The sequence below is a fragment of the Cyprinodon tularosa genome, unplaced genomic scaffold (genome assembly GCF_016077235.1).
Source record: "Cyprinodon tularosa strain WSP-4 unplaced genomic scaffold, ASM1607723v1 ctg948, whole genome shotgun sequence".
Classification (NCBI taxonomy): Eukaryota; Metazoa; Chordata; class Actinopteri; order Cyprinodontiformes; family Cyprinodontidae; genus Cyprinodon; species Cyprinodon tularosa.
This window is the reverse complement of record NW_024039727.1, coordinates 1-26948: the sequence shown is the minus strand read 5'-3', so window position 1 is coordinate 26948 and position 26948 is coordinate 1. Positions and strand designations below refer to the sequence as shown.

The window sequence follows — 26948 nt, the reverse complement described above, 5'->3', positions numbered from 1 at the left end:
GAAAGTGCGCATTCAGCTCGGCAAAGAACTCATGCTCTTCCTCAACACTGAAGTCCTCAGACATTTTTCTTTCGTTGTTTCTTTCTTTGCACAGGTAAACAGCACATTTCTTCTTCTACGCTTGCATTATCGGCAGAGCAGACGCTGAATGCGCACTTTCATCTGGTTGGTCTGCCGGCTTCCGTAGCGTTGTGAACGTGCGGGCGCGCGCTTTCAGGAAATCCTATACACTACTGTTTATGCTCTAAAAACATTCTAAATGACTTCGTTTCGAGTAAATTCTGGATGCTACCCACTCAGAACACTTGGAATACATTGGACGAGCAGTATGGAGGAATATTGACACGTTTTTTGTGGACTTTTATGGACCTTTCTGCCTCGGGCGCCATAGACCTCCATTATTTGAATGTCAGCAGACAGCAAGAAGCCTCCCAGATCTCCAGATGCATTTGAGATATCAAAAAAGTACTCCAGAGTGTTGTTCAGCATGGGGGTGAGTAGAAAATGAAGGCTAATCATGTTTTGGGTGTACTATTCCTTTAAGCTCTCCGCCATCACTAGACTTGGCTGCTCATGGCTGATTTAAAGACCTGAAAATAACATTCAAGGAGTATCATCAGTTGGCATTGATTTCAAATTTTTTAAATAGTTCCAGAAAAATGTAAAACATGTTTAAAAAGAAGAAACTGCAGAACCAGTTTCTTGGCCCTCTGCTCTGGAAGGTGCAGCACATTAAGAAAAACGGAAAGTTACTTACACTTCGATTTGTTTTGATTTGGTTCCTGAAGTTCAGTCAGAAAAGTAACTACTATAACATCTATTCTGCTACATATAATACTTTCAATGTCTGTTAAGGAAAAATATTTGTTGAGGAATGCACTCGGTCGATGGAAAGCTTAAAATAGCTGTTCAGCTTCCAGCTGGTTAATGAGAGGAAAAGAAAAGATGCCTCTGGAGAAATAATCACCCTTTTTAGATTGTTCATCCATAGATATAAGATTCACATTTGAAGGGAAAGGATCCTCTGCGTAAAACACAAATCAACTGTAGGTCTTAAAGGTCAGGAAACACTAAAAGTGAGGAGTAGTCTTCTATAATTTCTGTCATATCGATTCAGGATCTCTAAGCGTAAAAATAATGAGGCTGAAGCTGATACGCAGACACGGACGGATGTGCTGCACTGCTGTCCTTTAGATTTGGAGCTCTAACTAGAGCAGGGGACACAGTTCTGATCTTGGACAAGATTCACGCATGTGAAAAAGATCTGTGCTGTTAATGGAGGGCAAATATGGATCATTATATCTAATTGGCCTTTGTGGGACCTTTAAATGGTGCTGAATAGCTGTGTTGACCTCTCCTGTGTGCTGCTGGTTCTCTTATGGCCCAAGTCTAGATGGATGTACCATAAGTGTGGACCTATTCCACTCAGTTAGATAGCGATGTATGCAGAGCAAGTGTTTTTCTACTCCTGATGAGGTCCTAATGGGGGTTTGGCTGTTTGACCATCCATGATCAGGATGAGAGAAACAGGAAAAGACTGAATAATAAACCTGATGTTCAATGGTCGATCATAACTGAACTGATTGGCTCTTTCAGGTAGGTCTTGGAGGTCATTTAACTGTCAGTCCTTCACCTCCTGACTCTGTTATTCTCAGAGTAACTTTAACATCATCCAGCTGAGAGATGAACACCTCCACCCATGCTGCTCCTCGCCTGGAAGGACAGGCTTGTTTTGGAAAAGTGAAGAAGAAAAACAGCTCCTCCACCTCTGTTCCCCACGTTCCATCTGTCCATCGACCACCTGGAGCTATTTTCTTTTCAAATACTGATCAGACTTTGTGTTTCACACATTGAACAAGGTTAAGCAGGAACAGACGGGAGTCTGCAGGGAATATTTAGTCTTAATTCAGACCAGAAGCCTCCAAACTTCATGCAGATTAAATAAATAAAAAATCCACTAGATGGCAGCAGAAGACTTTACGGTTTAGGAGGATTCTATATCTGAGTTTATCCTACATATTTCATCTTTCTACCTCATGGCAGAGTTGAACTTTCCTTCCCTGCTGACCATCTGAGATCTGAACAGACACCATTGGAGCGTGATGAGAGTGGAGAAGGTTTCTTTAAGCCTGTCAATCAGGAGCCTTTTGGGTCTTGTTAAAAGTCCCAGGTGTTCCTGAACCTGCAGAAAGCTCCAACAGAACATACAGATCCTTCCTTAGACTGAAGATGATGTGGTCAAACCAAAGGTGTCCCACTCACATTAGAGGACTGTTAAACTGCTGGACTCTTCATGTCCTCTGTCTTTCTCCAAGTCTGTCCTTCCAATCACCAAGTTTATGATAGATCCATCTTTCTGAAACACTGAACTGATTTAACATGGGTGAGAACTCCTTGCAGGTCCCTGTTTTTGATTCCCTTGCTACAGAGATCTTGTAGTCGTGCCTCGAGCACAGCAAAACAATCTAGAAAAGTAAAGATTACTTAAATTAAGTGTATTTACCCTTAATTTAAGTAGGTAAGTAAGAAGATTTGCCAATGGAATAAGTATTTTTACTCTTAAAATAAGATAATTAGTAGGGATGCACAATATAATCGGCCCCCTACCGATATTTAACCCGATATTTGATCAGCTTCTGAGTTTCTAAAGTCTAAAAAAAAAACAAAAAACTACTTCTTCTTCTTCTTCCTCAAAAACTTATTTTTTACAGACTTAAAAACTTCTAAAGACGAGGGAAAAAATATTGATACATTAAAATATCCCAATATCTTCATATGCTGATATATTGCCATTTAAAAACACTATATCAATCTCTTTTACTAATGAAATATTGCTATATGTCATTGTTATGCTACGAAATCCCCCGAAAATTCACGAAATTTTGCCATATTTTTATATGTCGATATATTGACGCGGTATCGATCTATTTTACTAACAAAATCTCACAAGAATTTGCAAAATATCACGAGAGTTTGTAACAGAACAATGAAATTTCACGAGATTTTGAAAGTAAAATAGATCAATACCCCGTTTTTAAAAATCAATTTGATATCAGTATATGAAAATATATTTGAGTATATTATTTTTCAAAGTGTCAGAAATGGATAACAAAACTGCTATTTTCAATGACTACTTATTTTTGTCCAGCTTTAACATCGGTATCGATATCGGTTATCGGCTACATGAGTTTTAAAATATCGGCGTATCGGATATCGGCAAAAATACCAATATCGTGCATCCCTACTAATTAGATAAAATGCACTTGAAATAAGACATTGCAATTGTTTTTTCTTAATTAAAATGTAAATTGTCTTGTTCCACTGGCAAAATGTCTCACTTACCTCCTCAATCCAGGAAAAAATGCACTTATTTTAAGAAAAAATTACTTATTAAGCTTTAAATTTTTTGCAGTGAGGCTGCTTTTTCCTAATCTGACTCCGCCAGATGGATTTGCTGGATTTGCTCCGCATATCCATCTGGAAACCTTCCGTTCAAGTAATTTTTGGAAGGGGCGAAAATACTGGTTAGCTGATTGGCCTTTGTTGGTCATAGACGGGCCAAATAAACCAATCAGATCAACGAAGCATATGACGTACTAACAGAGCGACGACAAAGAGGAGCCAATTGATAGATCAAACTCTTGCCGAAACCAGTCGGGAGAAGAACAAAAACATCTTTTCCTCTGAGAAAAGCCTCCAGAGCAGTGTTTTGCTCTTCTTTCAGTGAAGAAATACTCTGTAATTCCGATAACACTTGCACGATAGCCACGCTAACGCTAGTTTCATCGGCTGAACCCGCCATGTTCTTTAGACTGAACTGTCGCGCTTCTCGTTGCGTCACACCTCAACCCGCCTCAAAGCCAACGCTGATTGGACGTTCGTTTGGTGAACTGCTCCAAATTTTCTTTAACGGAGAGTCTCCAGACTGATCTGCGAGTAAAACCTTCAAAGCTCGCAAGATCAGGATGTTCTCACGAGGCTAGCTTTCTCCTCTTGGCTCTCTTAACCTATTTACCAATATAGCGTTAAAGATAGGCTCTCTGTGTCTACACCTCTCTTCTTCTTCTTCTTTTTCCTGAAAAGACATCACTCGGGACAAACTCTTTAAATAACACTCCATAATATATATATATGTATTAAATAACCATGAGACATGACAACAGATTTTGATAGAAATTATAATCTTACTCAGATCAGAGAAGTTGCTCAGAATTACAGAAGGCAGCTGCTTACCCCTGGGCTTACCTTTCAGGAAGTGGCCCCGATGAAAAGTTAAAGAGGCATTTTATCTCTATTTTATCTCTATTTTTATCTATTTTATCTCCAGTCTGCCACATCATCACATTTTACGTCATACACCTAAGCAGATAAGGAGACATCCATGGCTCCAGCCTTGTCAAAATATAACACTTTGTTTTTAGCTGCAGGACACCACTCTCGTTCTATTCCCAAATCTTTGCCACGTACAGAATGAAGATTATAACTGTATATCCAGACAGAGAAACTGTCCTAATTAGATCAAGTATTGGAGAAAACATCAATTCTGACATCCAACAGGCAGCTAATATTAAGGTGTAATAAACTCGGACCTCATCAGTGATAATTATCCTAGCAATAGAAAATGCTAAACAGTGTTTAATTCTGAAATTTTAGGCCTAAAAACTGGTGCTAGCATGCAGTTGTAGCCAGATGTAGATCTCAGATCTCCCTTCTGTTAGAAAACGGATCAGCACTAGTGTGATGTTTGATGATTCCTCCATACTTTGCACATCTCAGTCCAGAACAACCCACTGACTCCATCACATCCTCTGGACTGGATTAACCAGGTGCTTCTTATAAAACAGAACCCTAGGACCTCAAATATGATACAGAAATTGATCCGAAGGACTTGAAATTATGCAGTTCTTCGGGATGTTCCTTTTTATTCAAGTGGTTTTTGGGTCAGCTGCACTACGTTTCTTATGTTGTGAAATTTTCAAAGGACCCCAAGGCCTTCCAGCTCAGATGGCCCCCTGAATTTGGGATTAGACATATAATGGACCATTAAGTTGCATGGTGCAAAGAACCTGATGTCCATTTTTCCATTCCTCTTTGCCACATAGTCTTCCTGCTGGTTGCATGACTGTAGCTGGATGGAATAACTTGGTTATTTTCTTGTATGTTGCTATTTTAGGCAACCCAGTGAATCAAACTATGATCAGTCTCCTCCATCCATCTCCAATCAGAAACTTTCCAATTTAGCCACAATAATCAAGTGTAACTGTTTTGTTTCCATTTCTGTAGGAACTTTTCTAAGTTTGTTGCATTTCCTTCCTTCTCATCAGTGGAAGCAGTTCTCCATGTTTCTGCAGGACATTGAATAACGTCTTAAACATGTAGGAATGTAAACAGCCAGAGTCAGCTTTGAACTTCCTGATGCACACGGTCAATTTTTGACTCGCTTATGTGACAAGCAGACTCTTGTTTCCTCGCAGGGCTCCATGGCATAAAGGCCGTCTTCAGATCCAGCTGCTCTCTGGGCTTTCTGTGGAGCAGCTCTGACACCCTGACACGCTGCTGCCATTTTCCACACCCTGAGGGGAACCAGGAAGCTGTCGGCAGGAAACATGCCTGCCCTGGCCACCGGAGCGGGCCACGAGCCAGGTACGGACCTTTTAGCAAGGAGATCATTCAGTAACACAAATTTCAGCAAAACCACACATCAGTGCAGTATTAAAAAAAATGTAATACCAGACAGACTTTTCCTTTTTTTGGGTCTTTACTTGACTGAACCGGCTCACTGTGTTTGGAAAATAACCCAGAGTCTGGTTTTACTCAGTTGTGGCCGGTGAAATGAGAAACATACCACACTAAATTTGCAGTTTAACAACTAAATTGTGTTAAACCCCCACTTTTTCCCCTCCTCTTTTAAGTTTATGTATATATGTTTTTACTTACGTTTCATATATAACAGGGCTATCCTCATACAGCTTTTTAATTTCCGGTACAATAATGATATTACAGCGTTCAGTATTGAACAATAATTGATACAATATGAGCATGAATCATTCATACCTTTATTTCTCATTTTGTGGTGTGGAGTATTAAAACGGTTTGAAAAATAGTCAACAACAATAGGTATAAGAACAACACAACCCTTTATTATTAACTAGTGGACACTTAAAAAGAACCAGAGGGTTTCTAGTTTGCTTTTTTGGTGATTTTAGATGCAGGCTGATGTTTTCCTAAATGTATTCTTTGATTAATATCAATATCAGAACAAGATATTCCTAATATTTAACAAAGCCACATCCAAATGTGTTTAAGGGCGGAGCTGAGACTTCATGTCAAATCATGTCTTTTACTAAACCCCCCAAAATAAAAGTCTGCATGTAAAATATCTGAGAAGCTCCAGTTTATAAATACACCTAAATATCTTGGAGTTACTTTGGAATTTACTCTATCTTTTAAAAATATGTAAAAACAATATATATCAAGAATTTTTCATTTTTACAGGGTTCCCGCGGGTCCTTAAAAAGTCTTAAAAGGCATTGAATTCTTCAAAATAAAAGTAAGGCCTTAATTGGTATTATAATGTCTTAAATTAGTCTTTCGTAGGTCTTATTTTTTTAAAACATCATCAGTACCAATACCAGGGAACATACATTAGGCTCAGTGTATTTTGTGCAAGAAGCGATTCAAGCTCAGAACGATGGGAATTAAGGCAGTGGAGACACACATGCAAAGCGCAAAACACAAAGCGTCAAAATCAAGTTACTGAGAAACAGCCGGTATTTCTCAGTTTAGTTCCAGCCTTGTCTCTGCAACGCCACCACTTATCACCAAATCAAACATACTAAGAAAACCATACAAAGAAAAATAGCTGCAAAAAAGACTTGGCGCTGGTTATGTTGTGGCTCTAAAACTGATTTGTTTTGTTCCCTGCTAAAACAAAGTTTGTGAATTCAATTAAATATTTGTTAAAATATATCTGTTATTTATGTGTTTTTAGCTTTCTTCCTTAAAATTTGAAACATTAGTGCAGTGGTTTATGTTAAAATAAACTTTTGGGTTAAGTTGTCGCATTAAAAAGTCTTAAAAAATCTTGAATTTAAATTGCCTCATGCTGTAGGAACCCTGTTTTTAATATTGAACATTTCAGACAAATCGGGTCAGAACTGCCAGAAAATGCAGCTAAAAAGTCTTCATTGCATGTTTTTTTTTTTTTTTTTTTTTTTTGCATTTTGAATGCAGTATTACTAACTGGTCCTTGACGAACTGGACAACTTTAAAAAACAATAAAATTGCTCTTCAAAAAAGGCTTTTAAGGTAGATAGAAAACCTCTGTCCTTTCATCATTGTCCCACGCTCCAAAAATATGGTATTCTTAGTTTTGAGCATTTAAAAAATCTTAAAATTGCCTGTTCAATATTTTAGATGGATTCACTCCACCACCTCTAGGAGAGTTTATTAAGCTAAAATCCAGCATTAGTGGACAGGGAACAAGAGCATCTACTAGAGGAGACTGTAATACCTCACAGATGCAGAACATTCAGTCAGCAGGTGTTATCAGACAAGTGACAGAAATTTGTAAGAACAGCTGCTACAAGAGACTCTACTACTACTACTACTACAACTACTACTTTACACCAGTTGTAGATGACATCTCAAAGGGAAGCAGATCTTTGATCACTAATGTCAGATTATCCTGTTTGCCCTGTCACACCTTGACTATTTAGACCAGCCTATGCCTGACGTACGAAAAATCTAGCAAAAATGCTGGTATACATTGGATAAGTTATGGGTATGTTTTGTTTAAGTTATGAGCTTGATGGAACACGCTGCCACGTGTCGACATACGGTGAGTACGAATGCCAGCATATGGGATTCGTTGGGCATACGTTACAGGTAAGTAGTGTTGCACCGATACCAATACCAGTATTGGACGGGGCCCCGATACTTCCCTAAAATGGTGGTATCGGTATCGGCGAGTACCAGCAATTGGGGCACCAATACCATTTTGAGAGCCATAAGTTTATTCAACTGTTGTCAACCACTCCAGGTAGGCAATAAAAAGTTCTACTGGATTCACTTTGTATTAGATTTTTTCCTGCTTCACAAAGGTAGGCAGCAGCTTAACAAAGCCATGATGGCATCTGATCGATGACATACGTTCAGTGTAAGTTACTTACGTAAGTCCAAAAACCTATGAGTAACTTGTGATTAATTTATTCGCAACTTATCAAGAACTTATTTACAATGCATGTCAACGTATTTGACGTTCCATACGACCACGGAACGTGTTTCTAACTTACAGCTACTGTTTAATGGCGTATTGGCGGCGTTTTGGTATAAAGGGGGTTCACCGTCAGTTCTCCTCCACACTTGATTCCTATCATAGCGTGAGCAAGAAGGTGAGTGTGATGGATCCTCCCTGCTTTCACGCCCCTCACCGGCAAACTTCCTAGCAGTCATGATGCTGAATCTGCTGCGATTGCAAACCTATTTCTTTGTTTTTCTTTTTTCTTTTTATATATTCTTTTTTTGTTGGTGGGCGGTAAACAGCAGCTAGGTTAATACAAATCCAAAATAAATCGTTTTATGCAGACTGGAAGCTTCCTGGAAGCATAGCTTAGCAGCTTCAACTGATGCCTTTTTAATTCCCATGAAATGATTCTTGCGCTTTATGCATTACGCTGCTGTTCGTTCTTGCATAAGTTAGGCTGTCGTTGGAGTTCTGGATTTTTTTTTTTTCTGGATTTTTTTATTAATACGTTATGTATAAGCCCAAAGTTGATAAAATACATAGAAAGTTCAGGATATGCCAGCGTTTTAGGAGATTCTGAGATGTCAGACATATGCTTTCTAAATTGGCAAGGTGTGACAGGGCCCTGTGCTGTGTTGATATTGTTGGGGCGACAGTGCCGTTGGATGTAGGAGTTTGCCCTGAAAATAAAGGATTGACGGTTCAAGCCCCGACTCCGACTTTCGTTGCAAGACACTTCGCCTGCATTGTCTACTGATGGTGGTCAGAGGGTCCGGTGGCGCCAGTGTACGGCAGCCCCGCTTCTGTCAGTGAGCCCCAGGGCAGCTGTGGCTACAATGTAGCTTGCCACCATCAGTGTGTGCGTGAATGGGTGAATGAATGTAGTGTAAAGCACTTTGGTCAAGTCTCCTGACTTGAAAAACGGCGCTATATAAGTACATACCATTTACCATTGTCCTTTAGTTTATTGTCAACTCTATTTAAAGTTTATTTGCTTATTTCTGTCTACTGATTGATGGTTGATTGGTGCCAGCGACAACAGATGTAGAAGTAGCCTTTGGGCTAATTCGGGCACTTTTACATGTAAATGTTCTTGTATATGGGCCGTCCCTTTAAATTCAAAATAAAAAAGATGAGTTGAAGGTTTCTTCACCTTTTAATCTGACTTTTTCCTGTAAAAACATGTTTTTGGGTTGGGCTTCAGTTAAAACCTGCTGAGCAAGCTGGAGTGTAAAAGTCGCCTGTTACTTTCTTTTATTTTTGTTTTGTTGCCTATTTTTGTGTGAGCCAACTGATTTTTTTCCCCTATTGTTATTCTGACAACCTGCAGGCGGTTGGTAATTGTTGCTGCTCATTTAACTTATTACCTAATGTGAAAGCCAGAACCCACACACTTAAATACATCCAATTAAACCAATGTTTTCATTATCTAATTACTCCTTCTTATTACATTTATTCCTGCTACATTCCTGCACCTAAACTTCTAAACTGCATTCACGCTCTAACCCTGACGCTGACCTTCATAGGACCAGGCTTAGTTCCCCACAAACCCATGGCTCTAAAGAAAGTAGGTGTCTCTTCCAAAGAAGAGTCCTAAATAACCAACATAAACCGATACACAACCTAAAACACACAGAGATCAAAACCACACGAACGCAGCACAACCGAATAACAGCAGGATGGAAAACAGGACCTGTTCTGATGGATAAAGTGTGTGTTTAACTACATCCTTCTAACAGACTCACCAAAGCCCCATTATTGTGGAAATTTCCGCAGGCAAAGTAGAAAACCAGACCATCACTTATGATTACAGTCATTGTGGCCAATTACCGGCAGGGACTCAGGTTTCCAAATAAAACCCATAAAGACTCCTCTGGCCCATCTCCTCTTCTTTCTCCTTGATGGTCCTGTGACGCTGAGCGTGATGAAGAATATTGGGGAACTTTCTGCATGAGTGGCGGATCTGATGAAGTCACAAAGTCGTGTGGCCTGCATGGCAGTGGGATATAGTCTAGCTTTATACTAAAAATGTGCAGGATGTGAGTAGTTATATCACATTATGTCTGCGTATGGATGTGTCTATATGAATGCAGTAGAGCTCGGACTCAGTCGGTCCACATGTTTTGGCTCAGCTCCCACTCAGGGCGACCCAGACAGACGAACCCACGCCTCTGTCTGCAGCAAACAGTTTATCTTCCTGCTGCACTTCATTAGCTGAAAAGTTGAGTTTTCTACCAACTTTCTTATGCTTTCTTGTCTCCTCTCCTGTCTAAGATGTCCTGACAGCGACATCTGGTTAACGTCATTTAGCGGTCACTCAGCCTCCTGCTGTGAGGGTATATGTTGGCTCCTTGTAGACCCATTTCCTCTGAGCTCCTTAAGGTCTGTGATTATAGTTTTATAGTAGGGAGGTTAATGTCTTGTCTAGATTAATCATTCTTGCATTGATTTTGCACATATACGTTTTTCCACATAAGGCCTGAAGCTATGTTTTTATAGAAGGTCTGAAAAAGAGCAGATAATTCCAGTAATTTTGGCAAAAACTAAAACAAAACTTGAGCCCACCTCATTGTGCTTTTAGAAATACATAACTACTTATTAGCCTTAAAGCATCACGAAATGGTATTTTATAAGTAAAATAATTAAATGGAGCTCATTCAGACTCTTTTTTTATACCCTTTTTTTGTCTCACAAGTGTAATCACAAGAGATCGACTTGTGTGCATGTTCATGTGGATGCAGTGTTAGCAACAGTAGCAGTTAGCCATTGTTCCTTTACTACCATTTTCCTGATCTATGACACAATGGGTAAAAAAGCACTAACAATCATTGATAGGCTGCAGGTTAATCCCTGATTGGTGGAACTTTTGGTGCAATAGAGACAGGAGTGGTGAGACCAAAGCAGGGTAATGCTAGCATCCTTCCATTAATGATATAAATCCAGGTGGACTTTGTCCTGAGACAACAAGCCCATGTGAAAAACAAAGAAGCAAGACACCTTTATACACTGCCTGGCCAAAAAAAAAGTCGCCACCTGGATTCAACTAAACAAATGGGTACGAACCTCCTATTGGATAATTACTACATGGGCGATTATCTTTCAGCTGGCAACAAGTTATTTAACCCCAACTGGTGCAATGACTTGCTTCTCATTTCCTAAACAAGACACATCCCGTGGTCGTGGAAAAGATGTTAGTCTGTTTGAGAAGGGTCAAATCATTGGCACGAATCAAGCAGAGAAAACATCTAAAGAGATTGCAGAAACTACTAAAATTGGGTTAAGAACTGTCCAATGCATTATTAAAAACCGGAAGGATAGTGGGGACCCATTAACCTGACAACAGCCAGATGCATGTCTCGCTCCGCCTAGCTCCACTCACATACATCTGGGACACCGCTCATTGAAAGTGATTTCCCCAACCAAATTTATGGTCTGGCCAATCAGGACACAGGGCGGGTGTTTCCTGGAGTGGAGAAGCGACCGTGAGATTCCAACAACAATGGCGGCTCACATCGAGGAAGCAAGCGTTAGCATTGATGCTGCTATTTCTTCTGTTTTGTCCAATCTATCTGATATTGTTTCATTAAAAGAACATCAGAGAACGGCTTTGAAGGCTTTTGTTGGTGGAAACGATGTTTTCGCCCTTCTCCCGACCGGATTTGGCAAGAGCTCGATCTACCAAATGGATCCTCCTCTCACAGCGTCACGGGTTAGCTTCGGTGTGAGTGGTTGAAATAACACGTCAATAAAGATGACAGACAAGTGGCTTATCCAATCATATGCAAGGAGTTTTGATAAGGCCCAGCCTTCAGTAAAGGCAATTCCTATGGCGGGTTCCCAGATGTATGTGAGTGGAGCTAGGCGGAGCGAGACATGCATCTGGCTGTTGTCAGGTTAGGGACCCATCATCTTCAAGGAAGAAATGTGGCCGGAAAAAAATCCTGAATGATTGTCATTGGCGATCACTTAAACGTGCGGTGTGATCAAATCGAAGAAAAACAACAGTAGAACTTAGGGTTATGTTTAATACTGAAAGTAAGAGCATTTCCACACGCACAATGCGAAGGGAACTCAAGGGATTGGGACCACTAATCAGTGAGGCTAACCGGAAAAAAAGGCTTCAATTTGCTAGGGGGCATAAAGATTGGACTGTGGAGCAATGGAAGGTCTTGTGGTCTGATAAGTCCAGATTTACCCTGTTCCAGAGTGATGGGCCAATCAGGGTAAGAAGAGAGGCAGGTGAAGTGATGCACCCACCATGCCTAGTGCCTACTGTACAAACCTGTAGGGGCGGTGTTATGATCTGGGGTTGCTGCAGTTGGTCAGGTCTAGGTTCAGCAACAGTATGTTCTCAAAGAATGAGGTCAACTGACTACCTGAATATACTGAATGACCAAGTTATTCCACCAATGGTCCTTTTTCTTCCCTGATGGCACAGGCTTATTCCAAGATGACAATGCCAGGATTCATCGGGCTCAAATTGTGAAAGACTGGTTCAGGGAGTATGACATCATTTTCACACATGGATTGGCCACCACAGAGTCCAGACCTTAACCCCATTGAGAATCTTTGGGATGTGTTCTAATACTTTGTTGGACAGCTAAAGGCGGTCCAACAAAGTATTAGAGTGAATGACCTTTTTTTTTTGGTGGCGACTTTTTTTTGGGCCAGGCAGTGTGGTATAACTACCCTTTTATCATAGATAGCTGACTTTATTTAGCACAGTTGTATGGTAGCAACAATACATGACCTTCATGCTGTTAAAATAAATCTGTCATCTTCCCCTTATTCCCACTGGGTTGTATAGGAAGCAGTTTCAGAAGGGCTTCCCTCTCCTCAGACACCACCTCCTGTTCCTATGGGGAAAATCCCAAGACGTTCTGGGGCCAGCTAAAATACATGATCACCTTTGTAGGTTTTGCATCACCTCCAGGGCCTCTGATGACATGTGTTGGGAATTGGTGCTATATAAATAAACTGAATGTAAAATTTATTTGATCATTAGTACGCCTCATAGATGATAAAGATATAAACTGATATAAAGGTATAAACTGTGGCACAACAGTTTATATAACAGTTTAACTCAAAAATATAGGAACACATGAGGAAAAATATTTGATTTCAAATTGTGGTAGTTTATTACCTAAATATATACCAAATAAACGTTTTATATTCACTTTCAGCTAATACAAACAGCAGTGCGAAATCCCTAAGTTCCTGGCTGGTTTTGAGGTAGCTGTTACTGGGGAATCCGGCGTGTATGCTTGGCTCTGCCGGTCTGAACAACTACAAAAGAACAAATAAAGTCCTGACAAACCGACTGCAGGGATTTTGTTTGTTTTGAGATGTCATTTCTACCTTAAAAGCATCTTAAAATGTATTTTTCCCCCACTCATAATGTCACATAATGCATAAAAAAAGAACAGAGACACACCTGTCCACATATGAGTGTCTGACTTTAAAATGCATACAGGTTGAGGCGTTTGACGTCTTTTTTGAAACACGAATCGTTTGGTCTGAAAAGTAACATAACAGCAACAATGCAGAAACCAAATGCAGTCTAGTTAATAGCCCTAGAATCAGTGAGCAAACTTGAACTATGAACCCTAAGTGACCCGTAAAGGGTGAAGAGCAGGTGCAGTGTTCCAAGACCTGGACAAAAAACCCCACTACTGCTTAAAACGGTTGTATTTGATTCTGCATTTTGTAACATTTACACAGTAAAACAAATGCTTATTTTTTCGAAGACTTTAGACTAACCTTTAACTTTAGCCTCTCGTGGAAAATAAATCTGTATTTCAATAAACCTATTAAAGTTAACAGTGTTATTCCAAGCTGGACCTGCAGGTTCTATCCAGGTTTACGGTCCCCACACAGCAATTAAAAGTGGGGACGGTTCAGCTTTGCACAGCTGCTGAGGAGGAGGCTGAAAGACAACACATGGAAATGATTGGATGGAACAAAGCTTTTAGCAGACATGCTAATAACCCATTGACTGCATGCAGTAATGGTGATGACTGTATAATGACTCTGTGTCTTCTGTTGCCACTATTCTGATTTTTCTTTCATGCTTTACCTCAGTGTTGAGATAAGTAGCTGCATTGGCATATTTCTTTTCCGTCTTTAGACACAGAAAATCTTTCGTACTGGTGGAAAAGAATCCTGAGCATCTGGTCTTCAGTCGGTCTCAGCTTGTTGGAGACATCAGGGAGGTTTGGAAGCTGAGGGGGCCGGTGGATCCTCTAAGGGGTTCCAGACAATTTTCCTGGTGGGTAGCCAGTCGGCTGCTTGCTGTCACACTGATACTGGACCAAAATGCAGGAATTAGCTGCCACTGGAGGAGTTCCCGGGCTTCCAGCTAAATATGAGAGGAAATTTCCACATTATTTTAAAAATTGAATAACAGCAAAGTTAAAGGAAGCATTTTTGTACAGTTTTTGACAGACCAATTTAAAACAGCGGAGTTCCACTTTTGTATGTTAGATTCTGAGGCTTCTCCAATTTAATTGTGCAACAATAATTGTGATTAATTTTAGCTAAAATTGTGTTAGTGATTTTAGTTAGTTAATTAATTGCCCTGTCCTAGTAGTTAGGATCACTCTAACCAATCATGGTGAAGACAATTGTTAGAATGCACTAGAAACAGAAGGGGCCAGGAGTGTGCACCACGAACAGGTTGGACAATTCATTCCGGTAGAGGGAGAGGGAAACTGAAAATCTTGGTAATTTTAGTGTTTACCTAGCCTGACGTAGTCCTACTCAATTCTAGTCAGAATATGAGTCTGATTATGCTCCATAGAGCTGTGATTATGGGGTGTGTTTCGAACGAACCAGGAAAAAAAAAGGCCTCTGCACTCAATCGGATAGACCTACAACCAATAAGAGCAACGGAGTGCGTGACGTATGTTAAGCGACGCATAGTTGTTGTCAACAAAAATCAAAGCGTGCAGTTGCACGCCTAGAATAAGAAGATGAGCCTTGATCGCATTTCTCTGTTCCTCTTTTAAAATTAATTTGCTGTCAATATCTTCTAGAACAGACCTAATAGCAGAATCTACTCACCTCAACTCTCCGGCGGCAGCCATTGTTGTTGTCACCCAAGCGCGCTTTGGTCACATGGTTGATTACGTTACTGTTGATCATCTGTCCATCATCGTATAAAGCCCGCCCTGACAATTTGATTGGATCGCCAGAGAGTGGGCGATCATAGTCGCGCTACTATGGAGCAATGCCAGACCGAACTTCCCGACCTCAAACCTTGTGGGCGGGACTAAGTTCGGAATGGCACCCAGGCTAGTGTTTACCATGCCAGAGTCAGAATTCTAGTTTGGATGATGCTAATGTGAACCAATTCCACGACCCTGGAAAAAAACATTTAAACATAACTTTCCGTGAGTTCTGCTGCTGCTGTTCTCTTCATGTTTTATCCGGACCCTCAAGTGGTTTGCTTATGGTCTAAATGTTAGGCTCTGCCAGGGTACCTGAAGCAGAGAGAGGATGATGTTTTTTGGGGTGTTCTTGGTATCACCCTTTAAAAGACCCCACACAGTTTCTATATGACTAAACGCACTTCTGCTGGGGTTTAATGGATTACATGTATACTTAAAATGCTTACAGAAAATGTGTCCTTTAAAAAGCTTCTTATTTTATGAATAAACAGCAAAGGTTTGCATATGTGTCCTTCTCTGCAGGTCTGTATGCACTGCTGGCTGCTCTGCCATCCCAGCTTCAGCCTCATGTCAGCCGACCAGAGGACAATACCTTCCTGCAGGACATGTTTGGAGAGAGAGGCCTGCACTCACTTGTGAAGGTAGGAAAATACATTAACCTTAAGAATCATTCTCCAAGTATAAACCTACGTTATTACTAATAGAATATTATCTGTAAAAGAGTATGCTTGTACAGCCATGAGGATGACACAAACAACTGATGTACTTATATTTGAAGGAAAGCTATGAGTTTTCATAAGATCTAGAGTATGATCATTATTGTGAGTAGGTTTTGCTGCATAGTCAGTAGAATCTGATTCTCAACCTGCAAGTTAAGGTAACCTAAAGCAATAATTCTGGATTTCATTTTATAAATAAAGAAAATACTCTAAGGAAATTATCTAGAGCTGTCGAACTAGAACCGTGCTGTTTAAGGTGGCTGCACATCAAGTAGGACTTCTAGCTTAAAGGAAAATTCCGGTTTTTAACACTTTTAGCCCCTTTTCTGTAGTGTCCAGGATGAAATCGAATGATCGACACCAAAATTTTGACGATTGGTCCTGTCTCTGCTTTTTGGCTCATGTAGAATCCCCCCCTGGCTGCTTCAGAATGGCTTGCATAGTGCATGTCAGATAATGTCCTTAAAACAACCTTAAACTTTCTTTTTTTAAAATATGCTACTCACCGGGTCGTCAGCGCTGTTCAATGACGTTCCAAAAAAAGTTTTGTGAAGAAAAACCGTTCCTGTCTTGTTTTATTTAGCATTTTGTAAATCCCAGAACAATTTTTTCCGATACATCACAACCGCTTATAAACTTCCGCCTTCCGTTTGAATCTGAAGCGTTGCACACTCCAGACCACTAGTTGGCGACAATGTCTCTATACTTTGGGAATGTAGGACCACTGTGTAGGACATAGCAAACAGAAGAAGAAGATGGTCATTGCCGAGTTCAAATCCAAGGTAGCAGCAGGCAGGTAACTGAGCTAGCGAATTATAACAAGATGGGAAGGATTTGTGCTGTCAGGAACTGCGGGAAAAACACTTGGGCCTTGCGAAAAGACTACAACTAAGCGTAAACAGGCCCCCTTTCCGTTTCCGGTGGCGGAGGGATATTGACTATTCCAACAGAACTCAATGGGATTTACAAAATGCTAAATAAAACACTACAGGAACGTTTTTTCTTTACGAAACTTGTTTTTGAACGTCATTGAACAGCGTTGACGACTCGGTGAGTAGCATATTTTAAAAAAAGAACGTTTAAGGTTGTTTTAAGGACATTATCTGACATAGACTATGCAAGCCATTCTGAAGCAGCCAGGGGGGGGATTCTGCATGAGCCAAATAGCCGAGACAGGACCAATCGTCAAAATTTTGGTGTCGATCATTCGATTTCATCCTGGACACTACAGAAAAGGGGCTAAAAGTGTTAAAAACCAGAATTTTCCTTTAAGGGAGTGGTGGCCTAGTGGTTAGAGCAGTGCGCTTGTGCTCTCAGAAGGGTGCAAATACCCAGCTCGATACCCATATCCTGCTCTCTGGGTCCCTGTGCAAGACCCTAATGCTCCCCAGGCACTGCAGGGTGGCAGCCCACTGCTCTCCAAGGGGATAGGTTAAGATGCAGAGATAAATTTCTCCAATGTGTTGTCAGTGATGTTCAATTATTTATGTATTGTTCAATTATTTTTAGTATTATTATTAGCTTGATTCCAATATTCTTTTTTGAAGAATTTTGGTACCTCTGTTTGTTAGTAAAAGTATATTTTTTTATGTCTGTTGGATGCTATCATGTGCAGTTGAAAAGCTTTTTGCCAATATCCATCTATTTTTCGACATTTGTTATTATGCATAACCCTAGCAAAAATTGCAAGTGGGTTTTTCACTCTTTGGAGCAACTCATTAACACCTCAGTATACATACACATAAATAATCTGGTCACAGCAGGTGGTCCTCTGCATGCTCGATCGGCTTGAGTTGGTAATATCCCAAACCCAGACCCTTATTTTGTGTTACCCTGTTGTATGGGGACTTTTTATTGACTTTCATTGATATGTATAGTCTAACCCAGGCCCTTACCCTAAGCCTAACCTGGACTGAACTCACACCTTAGACCTAAAGCTAACCACAAACCCAAGAATAGAACTTTTCCTTATGGGGGACTAATTGGGCCGTTCTAACAAGTAGTATTTTCCTAGGAATTCGGTCCCTGTAAGGTAACAAATACAAGTACCCCTGCGCCAATCCATAGCCCCAACAACCTCCAACACAATCTGGAGGTGTGGCCAAAACAAAAACATCTTGAAGATTTAAAAGGAAGCAGAACATGCATAAACAAGCATTGGCCTTGCTAGATGCAGTCAGCTAGGTCTTCCAGCTCAAAGGAAAATACATCACCAGTTAGACAATGACAATGAAGGAAACTAACATTTGCTCTCACCATTGAACCAAATATAACCTTGTTAAATGTGGCCTCTACCACCTCCTCACAGTCACATTCTTCTTGTTCAGGGCTGAGAGCCCAGGCTGCCTTTGGTGTCTCTGGTTGTTAATTTTGAAGCAGAAGTGGAAACTGTTCTGGTCCAGATGAGGAGGATTCTGTTTCATCTGCTTTCTACTCTGCACTTAGACATAAAGCAGTCATCAGATAACCCACCCAATGTAGACATCCAGACTGAAAAATGACACATTAGTTCAACCATCTACAGCAGACAGCAGCATTTAGAACCAACATTCAGGAGAACCTGGCTAATGTCAGCATCATTGTTAATAGAACTTTACCTGTCCTGGTTCTCTGAAGCCCCAACACCAACCGTCTAAAGCGGGCCTGCCCAAATTCAGCCCCTATTTTAGAGGTTGCCTGCCTTAGCTCATCTGTATTCTCTTGATAGCCGACACAAAGCTGTAACCTAGAGGGTTTGAGAAGATAGACAGAGTAGAGAGAACACACATCCTGTTAACCTGACAGACTTCCACCATGGAAGCATTCATCTCGTTCATAATGACTCATCACTTCCTGCTAATTTTTTCTGGAGGCAAAGAAGAGAGCATCCAGACCCTGATGAAGACTTGTCTTTGGTTACCGACCCTCTCCTATCCCAATGAGCAGATTATTTCCTCTAGATGAAATGTTAACTTCCTGACGGCATCTCTCAGCTTGGCTGGAGCCTCATCAGTTCACCTCATTTTACAGAGTCGTCATCAGTTCAGTAACAAAACAGGAACTGTGAGCTCTGCTGTGGATGCCTAGCATAGCTAAAACAAAAGATCTTTTTATTGAAAGCGGGTCACAGAAGCTAAAGTTCTGCAAACTCCTCCTCCTCCCTCATTGTTCTGCTGCCAAGTTCCCACTCCAGAAAAATCAAATAAATAATATATAAACCAGTGTTTAGTTTCCCCCTTCCTCAGGTGGGACACAGCAGGTCTTTAGATGGCCTCTGAGATCCCTCATTAAATGGTCAGTTGTTTTGCCATACCCTCCTCTCATGTTAGCTGCTAACAGGCTTGGCTCCTGCTTCCTTGTTTGTCAGCATTATTGATGTGGACTCTCCAGGTTGTTCTTCACAAAGTGCTGCAGACCTTTAATAATGGGTGTCCTTGCTGCTGTAGATTCCTGAACCCTAGTGGAAAGTTGGAGACTGTTGTCTGTGAATGAGCTCATGTTTAGACATGTTGAACTGATGTGTTTGGTACCAGCTAGATTATACATCTTCCCAAATTTATGATGAACCATTTTTTACTGAAACTAGATTACTAGATACCTTCCCTAAATCCTTTGAAAAGCACAATAGGAGGGGTACCTCTTCATAAAGTTGCAGGATATGGAGAAAGTATAAAAGAAATACATTTTGTCTTTTCTCTGATACATTGTTGCCAACTATCGATTATAAGTGTCTGGAATCAAAGGCTCAAATAGCTTAAGTTCGCACACATAAAGAGTTTCCCTGGAGGGGTATCGTGTTTTTGAAATTTAAGGTACCATGTCATTACCCTTCTTGTTTCTTGTATTTTTACTACCTCAAGTGAACACCTAGGTAGTTTCACCAATCCTCAAATCTTAAAGAATGGTTTTTCATGCTGTTGATTGTGTCAGATGCTCCTCATGTATTAGTGCCTCCTAACAGAACACTAACAAACTTATTGCTAGCAGGTTCCCAATGAGAAATTCCATTGGGACCAAGTGGCACTAAATTGGTGACTTAGAAACGACACTGTCAAGGAACGCTATGGACAGAGGAAACATGCAAGAGGAGGAGAGTTTAGAGTCGGAGGTCGTGGATGAGTCTCCTCCGTCAACAATTTTTTATTTAGAGGAGGAAAGCGGGGACGAAGATGTTGTGGAAGAGGACGCCAGGGCGGCAGAAGCTTGGTTTGGTGTAGAAGGCTTACAGCCGTACATGTTTGAGCCCTTGCCTCGCAACGCTGCCAGTTCTGTTAGCTCTATGCCTGCTGAAGACACAGACGTCCATCCCCGTGAACACTGGGACGCAACTCAATGGGAAAGGAAAGGATTCTTATTTGTTATTTCCCTGTGATGCTTCTCTAGAAGTGTTCTGCAGAGGGGATGCTGCAGCCTGGGGGTCTGGACGGCTATCCACCAATATGCAATTTCAATATCATGGCTTATGGCACAACAGTTATATTTTACTATAATAAATATATATCTTATTTAATATAATTTTAACAATTTTATATTATATTCTATTTAAATTATGGTCTAACCCCAGGCATGTCCATTATGTCTTTAACTTCAAATGGTGCTGCCCAACTTCTCACTGGGGAAAAGTGATTAAAAAACATTTCACCTACTATGACTTCTCATCCCTTGTTCCCTGTGAGTTTATTTAGATTTTTTTTGTTTTTGCTTATGATTGCTTAAAAATTAGTCAGAACTTTGGAAGCAATCTGAGGTCTGAGGAAGATGAAGCTCTGTTGTTGTTCTAGTCGGGTCTCATTGGACCGCTGTCGGATCTGTCCTTACCTGTGTCACAGGTTTTTTTATGACCTCATGTTGTTTCTGGAAACTCTCTCTCTGTTATTTCTGTGGGTTTTTCTTCCACAGGACATATATTTGATCTGCCAGCAGCAGCTCTGCCTCACTGTGGGGACAGGAGTTCTGCTAAAAGATGGGGAATGACTTTAAAACACATCAATGCATCATGGACAAGAGCTTGGAAAGTGTCCTGAATAGTAAATGAAAGCATTTGCTTTCAGAGGAGAGATTCCTCAGTCAGTCCGTCAGTGAAGGTGGTGGAGCACCAAGTAGCTCAGCAGATGTTACTGGGACTGTGGTATGTTGGAGCGCTGAAGACACTGGCAGCCTCACTCGCTCATTTCACTAGTTTTCTTCCAGTGATGTTGATGAGGATGGATGAAGGAACCGGAGTCGCTCCTTTTATGGCCGCCTGCAGTAGAAGAACAGATAAAGGAGTCAGAGAGCAGGGTGGAGGATCAGAGATTTCATCAGCAGCAGCAGAGAGGAGCTCTTCACATGGAAATTGCACTAGTCTCCCATTAGTGGCAGCATTTGGTAAACTAACGGCAAAATATGAAAAACACCCTTAAGGCTTAAGTGGTTCCACTCCCTCCTAACGGAACTAGGGACGCACGATATTGGGATTTTGGCCGATATCCGATATTTTAAAACTCATGTAGCCGATAACCGATATCGATACCGATGTTAAAGCTGGACAAAAATAAGTAGTCATTTAAAATAGCAGTTTTGTTATCCATTTCTGACACTTTGAAAAATAATATACTCAAATATATTTTCATATGCTGATATCAAATTGATTTTTAAAAACGCATCGATCTATTCTATTTTACTTTCAAAATCTCGTGAAATTTCATCATTCTGTTACAAACTCGTGATATTTTGCAAATTCTTGTGAGATTTTGTTAGTAAAATAGATCGATACCGCGTCAGTATATCAACATATAAATATATAGCAAAATTTCGTGAATTATCGGGGGATTTCGTAGCATAACGATGACATATAGCAATATTTCATTAGTAAAAGAGATTGATATGGTGTTTTTAAATGGCAATATATCAGCATATGAAGATATTGTGATATTTTAATGTATCAATATTTTTTCCCTCGTCTTTAGAAGTTTTGAAGTCTGTAAAAAAGAAGTTTTTGAGGAAGAAAAAGAAGTTTTTTTTTTAGTTTTTTTTAGACTTTAGAAACTCAGAAGCTGATCAAATATCGGGTTAAATATCGGTGGGGTGGCCGATGTCCGATATTCAGTTTTAAGGCCGATACCGATAGGGGGCCGATTATATCGTGCATCCCTAAACGGAACCACAGGTTGATCGCCTCCATGCCACGCTGCACTGATGCAGTAATTCATGCAAAATGAGTCCCAAACAAGTAATACGTAATAAACATACAGATTAACTTCATTTTTTTAGAAGCCTTTTAATTAAATTTCTATTAAATGTGATATTCCAATTCCTAATCAACTTTATTATTATTTTTTTTTCTGTAAGCAATTATCATCAAGATTAGCAGAAATAAATGATCGAAATATTTCAGTTCAGTAGCTTTTATTTGTCCCAGTATGAGCAATTTTTGTGCAGTAGTAGTACACCTTTCACACACACGTTCACATTTCACAAATCAAAGGTAAAAAATAAAAGAAGAAACACAAGAAACACATAAAATATTTAAAAAGATAAAAGTAAGGTGGATAAAAGGTGGACTCTGTGTCATGGCTCCTTTAAAAACATCAGGAATTTTAATTTCTGGGTGTTTCAATCATAACCTGACAGAAAATCAAAGTGAGCTATATAAATAAAATAAACCTTTATTAAATGATGAAAGTAAGATACATTTTCTCTCTCTAAAATTTTGATAATTACATTTTTTTTACTGTATTTGTCCTAAGCTCTTTATATCTCTGTTCCTTGTAGGTTTCCAGTAATGAGAGCAGATGGCTATTGTCTCTCTGACAAACTTAGATCTTTGACTGAATCGGTACTGATTAGTATAAGATACATGAGCAGATAAAAAAAAAGTTTAGTTAGGTTTTTTTTTTTTTTATGAAGATAAAGAGTTTGACAAAAAGTCTAAATGTTTGCGGAAAAAACGTTCTCAGTAATGCTGCAGCCCCACAAATAACCGATTTTCAGGCAGTCTCATTGGGCTGAAATTATCATTTTCTCTTCAAAATTAGATGTATTGATATAATTTCTTTTTCTGACATGGAGTTGAGGTGGCCATCTTTTAACTGTCTTGTTTCTAGTCATGGGGAAGTTGAGGGCTATTGAGGGGATCCCAACTTTTAGGGAGCAAAATGACTGAATAGGATGCAGAAAGTTTGTCCTGCTTGCTTACACTGGAAAAAAAACAAATCTAGATAAGTCATTTTTTCTTAGAATAAGTGCATTTGTTCTTGGATTGAGGAGGTAAACGAGACATTTTGCCAATGGAACAAGACAATTTACACTTAAAATTAAAAAACACAATTGCATTGTCTTATTTCAAGTGCATATTATCTAAATATCTGATTTTAAGAGTAAAATTGGTCATTCCGTTGGCAAACTATCTCATTTACCTGCTCAAATTAAGGGTAAATACACTTAATTTAAGACATTTTTTACAAATTTTTAGATCGTTTTTGGAGTGTATGGTGGTCAGATGATCTAGCGGCAACTTTGTACGGCAGCCTCATTCTGTCAGCGTGCCCCAGGGCAGCTGTGGCTACAATGCAGCTCACCACCATCATTATGTGACTGACTGAATGTAGTGTAAAGCTCTGGAATCTCCTAACTTAAAAAAACCATTTAAACTTTAGCAACGGGGAGATATTTCCCTCTGATCCTGCGGAGTTGGTTCATTTTTTTTAGGTTTTATTCCTTTTTATTTAACATAAATGATTTTTCTTTTTTGTAGATCCACGAACGACTGCAGCACTATGAAGAGAGCAAGCCCGTTCCCGTCCTGGACAGCGCTGCAGCTCTGGCACAAAACGTAAGATTCTTCAGCTTCTGTTTTATATTTTACCACATGATGATGGAGGCTGGATGAAAGGAAACACAAACATAAAAAGTTTCAGTTTCAGCATTTGTTGGCCTGTGATCTCGGAGGAATAAAACTTTAAAAGCCTCTTCAGAGTGCGAAGCGTCAGGCTGTTCTTACCCAACTCTTGGCTCTGCCTCCCCAGATTATAGCCCAGGTCCCGGCTGATCCAGAGACTCTAAATGACAGCCTCCATCCCTCCTACCATTACATATTTTCCCTGTATTTTTTTTGTCAAACAAATTACCAACTATTAAATTCATGGTCGCTCATAAATGCCCTGCAACAAGTCTCACTGGGATTATTGGATATTAGGAGAAAACACCACAGACTTGAGTCTCCTGTCAGCTCAGAACCTTATGATGTATTTTTAGGCTGTTTTTCAGCCATCGTGCTGCTCCAAATGAGCTCTGTTAAAGTGGTGGCTGAAGACCAAAGAGAAAACACAGAGACTTACAGCTAGAGGAATGCATTTCAGGTTTGGGTTTCAGTTAACAGTGGTTTAATTTATTGGCTAAGATGAATTGGTATTTCAGGCCTGTCTGGCTGCGACTTCACTGTCTGGAGCTCACAACAGGTTGCTCCACTGCTCAGATCATTCTTAGGAATCTAACATAGCAGAAGAAATGTCAGCTCCACACCCATTCCTCTAAATAAGAAGGATCGGTGATGCACAGATCGTCTCTCTGCCAATCGAAAGTCCTAAGTAAAAAAATATTCAACTATTTAGACAGAGAGTCAGTCCAGTACCTGCATGCAGGAAAAGGTTATTTTTTCTATTCCATGGTACAGAGTACTACACAGATTTATTAATAAAAATTGGCAGTAGCAAAATATTTTGAGACTCTTGAGTATTTTGGGTCTATCGCCTCGAAATACACATATAATCGGTATGAATACCCGTCAAGCTCCAAGTAACTGTGAGAATGATGCTGACAGGTCGTTACATGAAGACTTTGTGAAAACTTTTAATTGACATTTATTTTACCAACAACTTATTAAATGACATCAAAAACTCGCTGTGGTTGAATTTTTTGGCAAATTCTGGTGAAGATTCTCAGTCAGTTGAACTGAAAAAGCTTCCTGAATGGGAAACGAAACGTCTTCAAACTTGGAAAAGAAAGTTCAGCACTTTGTTTTTTAACCTTTTTAACCTCTTTTGGTAAAGTTTATATGAAGTCTAAAATGTTCAGTATAACTCTGGTCTGTCTAAAGGCCGCTGTCCTGCAGGTTTTGAAGATGTGTGTGTGTGTGTGTGTGTGTGTATGTATATATACACTATATTGCCAAAAGTATTTGCTCACCCATCCAAATTATTGGAATCAGGTGTTCCAATCACTTCCATGGCCACAGGTGTATAAATTCAAGCACCTAGGCATGCAGACTGTTTTTACAAACATTTGTGAAAGAATGGGTCGCTCTCAGGAGCTCAGTGAATTCCAGCGTGGAACTGTGATAGGATGCCACCTGTGCAACAAATCCAGTCGTGAAATTTCCTCGCTCCTAAATATTCCACAGTCAACTGTCAGCTGTATTATAAGAAAATGGAAGTGTTTGGGAACGACAGCAACTCAGCCACGAAGTGGTAGGCCACGTAAACTGACGGAGCGGGGTCAGCGGATGCTGACGCGCATAGTGCGAAGAGGTCGCCAACTTTCTGCAGAGTCAATCACTACAGACCTCCAAACTTCATGTGGCCTTCAGATTAGCTCAAGAACAGTGCGCAGAGAGCTTCATGGAATGGGTTTCCATGGTCGAGCAGCTGCATCCAAGCCATACATCACCAAGTGCAATGCAAAGCGTCGGATGCGGTGGTGTAAAGCACGCCGCCACTGGACTCTAGAGCAGTGGAGACGCGTTCTCTGGAGTGACGAATCGCGCTTCTCCATCTGGCAATCTGATGGACGGGTCTGGGTTTGGCGGTTGCCAGGAGAACGGTACTTGTCTGACTGCATTGTGCCAAGTGTAAAGTTTGTTGGAGGGGGGATTATGGTGTGGGGTTGTTTTTCAGGAGCTGGGCTTGGCCCCTTAGTTCCAGTGAAAGGAACTCTGAATGCTTCAGCATCCCAAGACATTTTGGACAATTCCATGCTCCCAACTTTGTGGGAACAGTTTGGAGCTGGCCCCTTCCTCTTCCAACATGACTGTGCACCAGTGCACAAAGCAAGGTCCATAAAGACATGGATGACAGAGTCTGGTGTGGATGAACTTGACTGGCCTGCACAGAGTCCTGACCTCAACCCGATAGAACACCTTTGGGATGAATTAGAGCGGAGACTGAGAGCCAGGCCTTCTCGTCCAACATCAGTGTGCAACCTCACAAATGCGCTTCTGGAAGAATGGTCAAAAATTCCCATAAACACACTCCTAAACCTTGTGGACAGCCTTCCCAGAAGAGTTGAAGCTGTTCTAGCTGCAAAGGGTGGACCGACGTCATATTGAACCCTATGGATTAGGAACGGGATGTCACTTAAGCTCATATGTGAGTCAAGGCAGGTGAGCAAATACTTTTGGCAATATAGTGTATATATATATATATATATATATATATATATATATATATATATATATATATATATATATATATACTGATTTTTTTTCTGCTACACCCGGCTATGCTGCTTTGCTTCTTCTTCTTCTTGTTTACTACTGGTGGTTGGCTTTGGTCGCAGTACCGCCACCTTCTGCTCTGGAGTGTAATCGCTTCCCCTATGAGAAAAAGGAGCAGCACATGAACCGAACGAAACACACGCGAACCGAACCGAGACAGTCAAACCGAACGGTTCAGACGGTTTTGATGGTTTAGATTAAGCTCCTATTATAAAGTTGGAAACTTTAAAGTAGGATCTGTTATTCAATTCAATTCAATTCAGTTTATTTATATAGCGCCAAATTCACAACACATGTCATCTCAAGGCACTTTACAGTTCAACCAGATCATACAGTCAAATTGATACAAAGTTTTCTATGTAAGG

The 26948-nt window shown here is 40.3% G+C and overlaps 1 protein-coding gene across 2 annotated transcripts in view; it reads left to right on the top strand.

The window, feature by feature from the left end:
- Positions 1-23997, top strand: part of LOC119776630 (MAGUK p55 subfamily member 7-like) — a 98465-nt gene extending 74468 nt beyond the window's left edge. For both annotated transcript variants that reach the window (XM_038275170.1, XM_038275171.1), the window contains exons 2-4: positions 5475-5643; positions 15937-16055; positions 23848-23997. In XM_038275170.1, the coding sequence (XP_038131098.1) occupies positions 5607-5643; positions 15937-16055; positions 23848-23982 (291 nt within the window). In that variant the 5' untranslated portion in view covers positions 5475-5606 and the 3' untranslated portion in view covers positions 23983-23997. The remainder of the gene's footprint in view (positions 1-5474; positions 5644-15936; positions 16056-23847) is intronic.
- The last annotated feature ends 2951 nt before the right edge of the window (positions 23998-26948 follow it).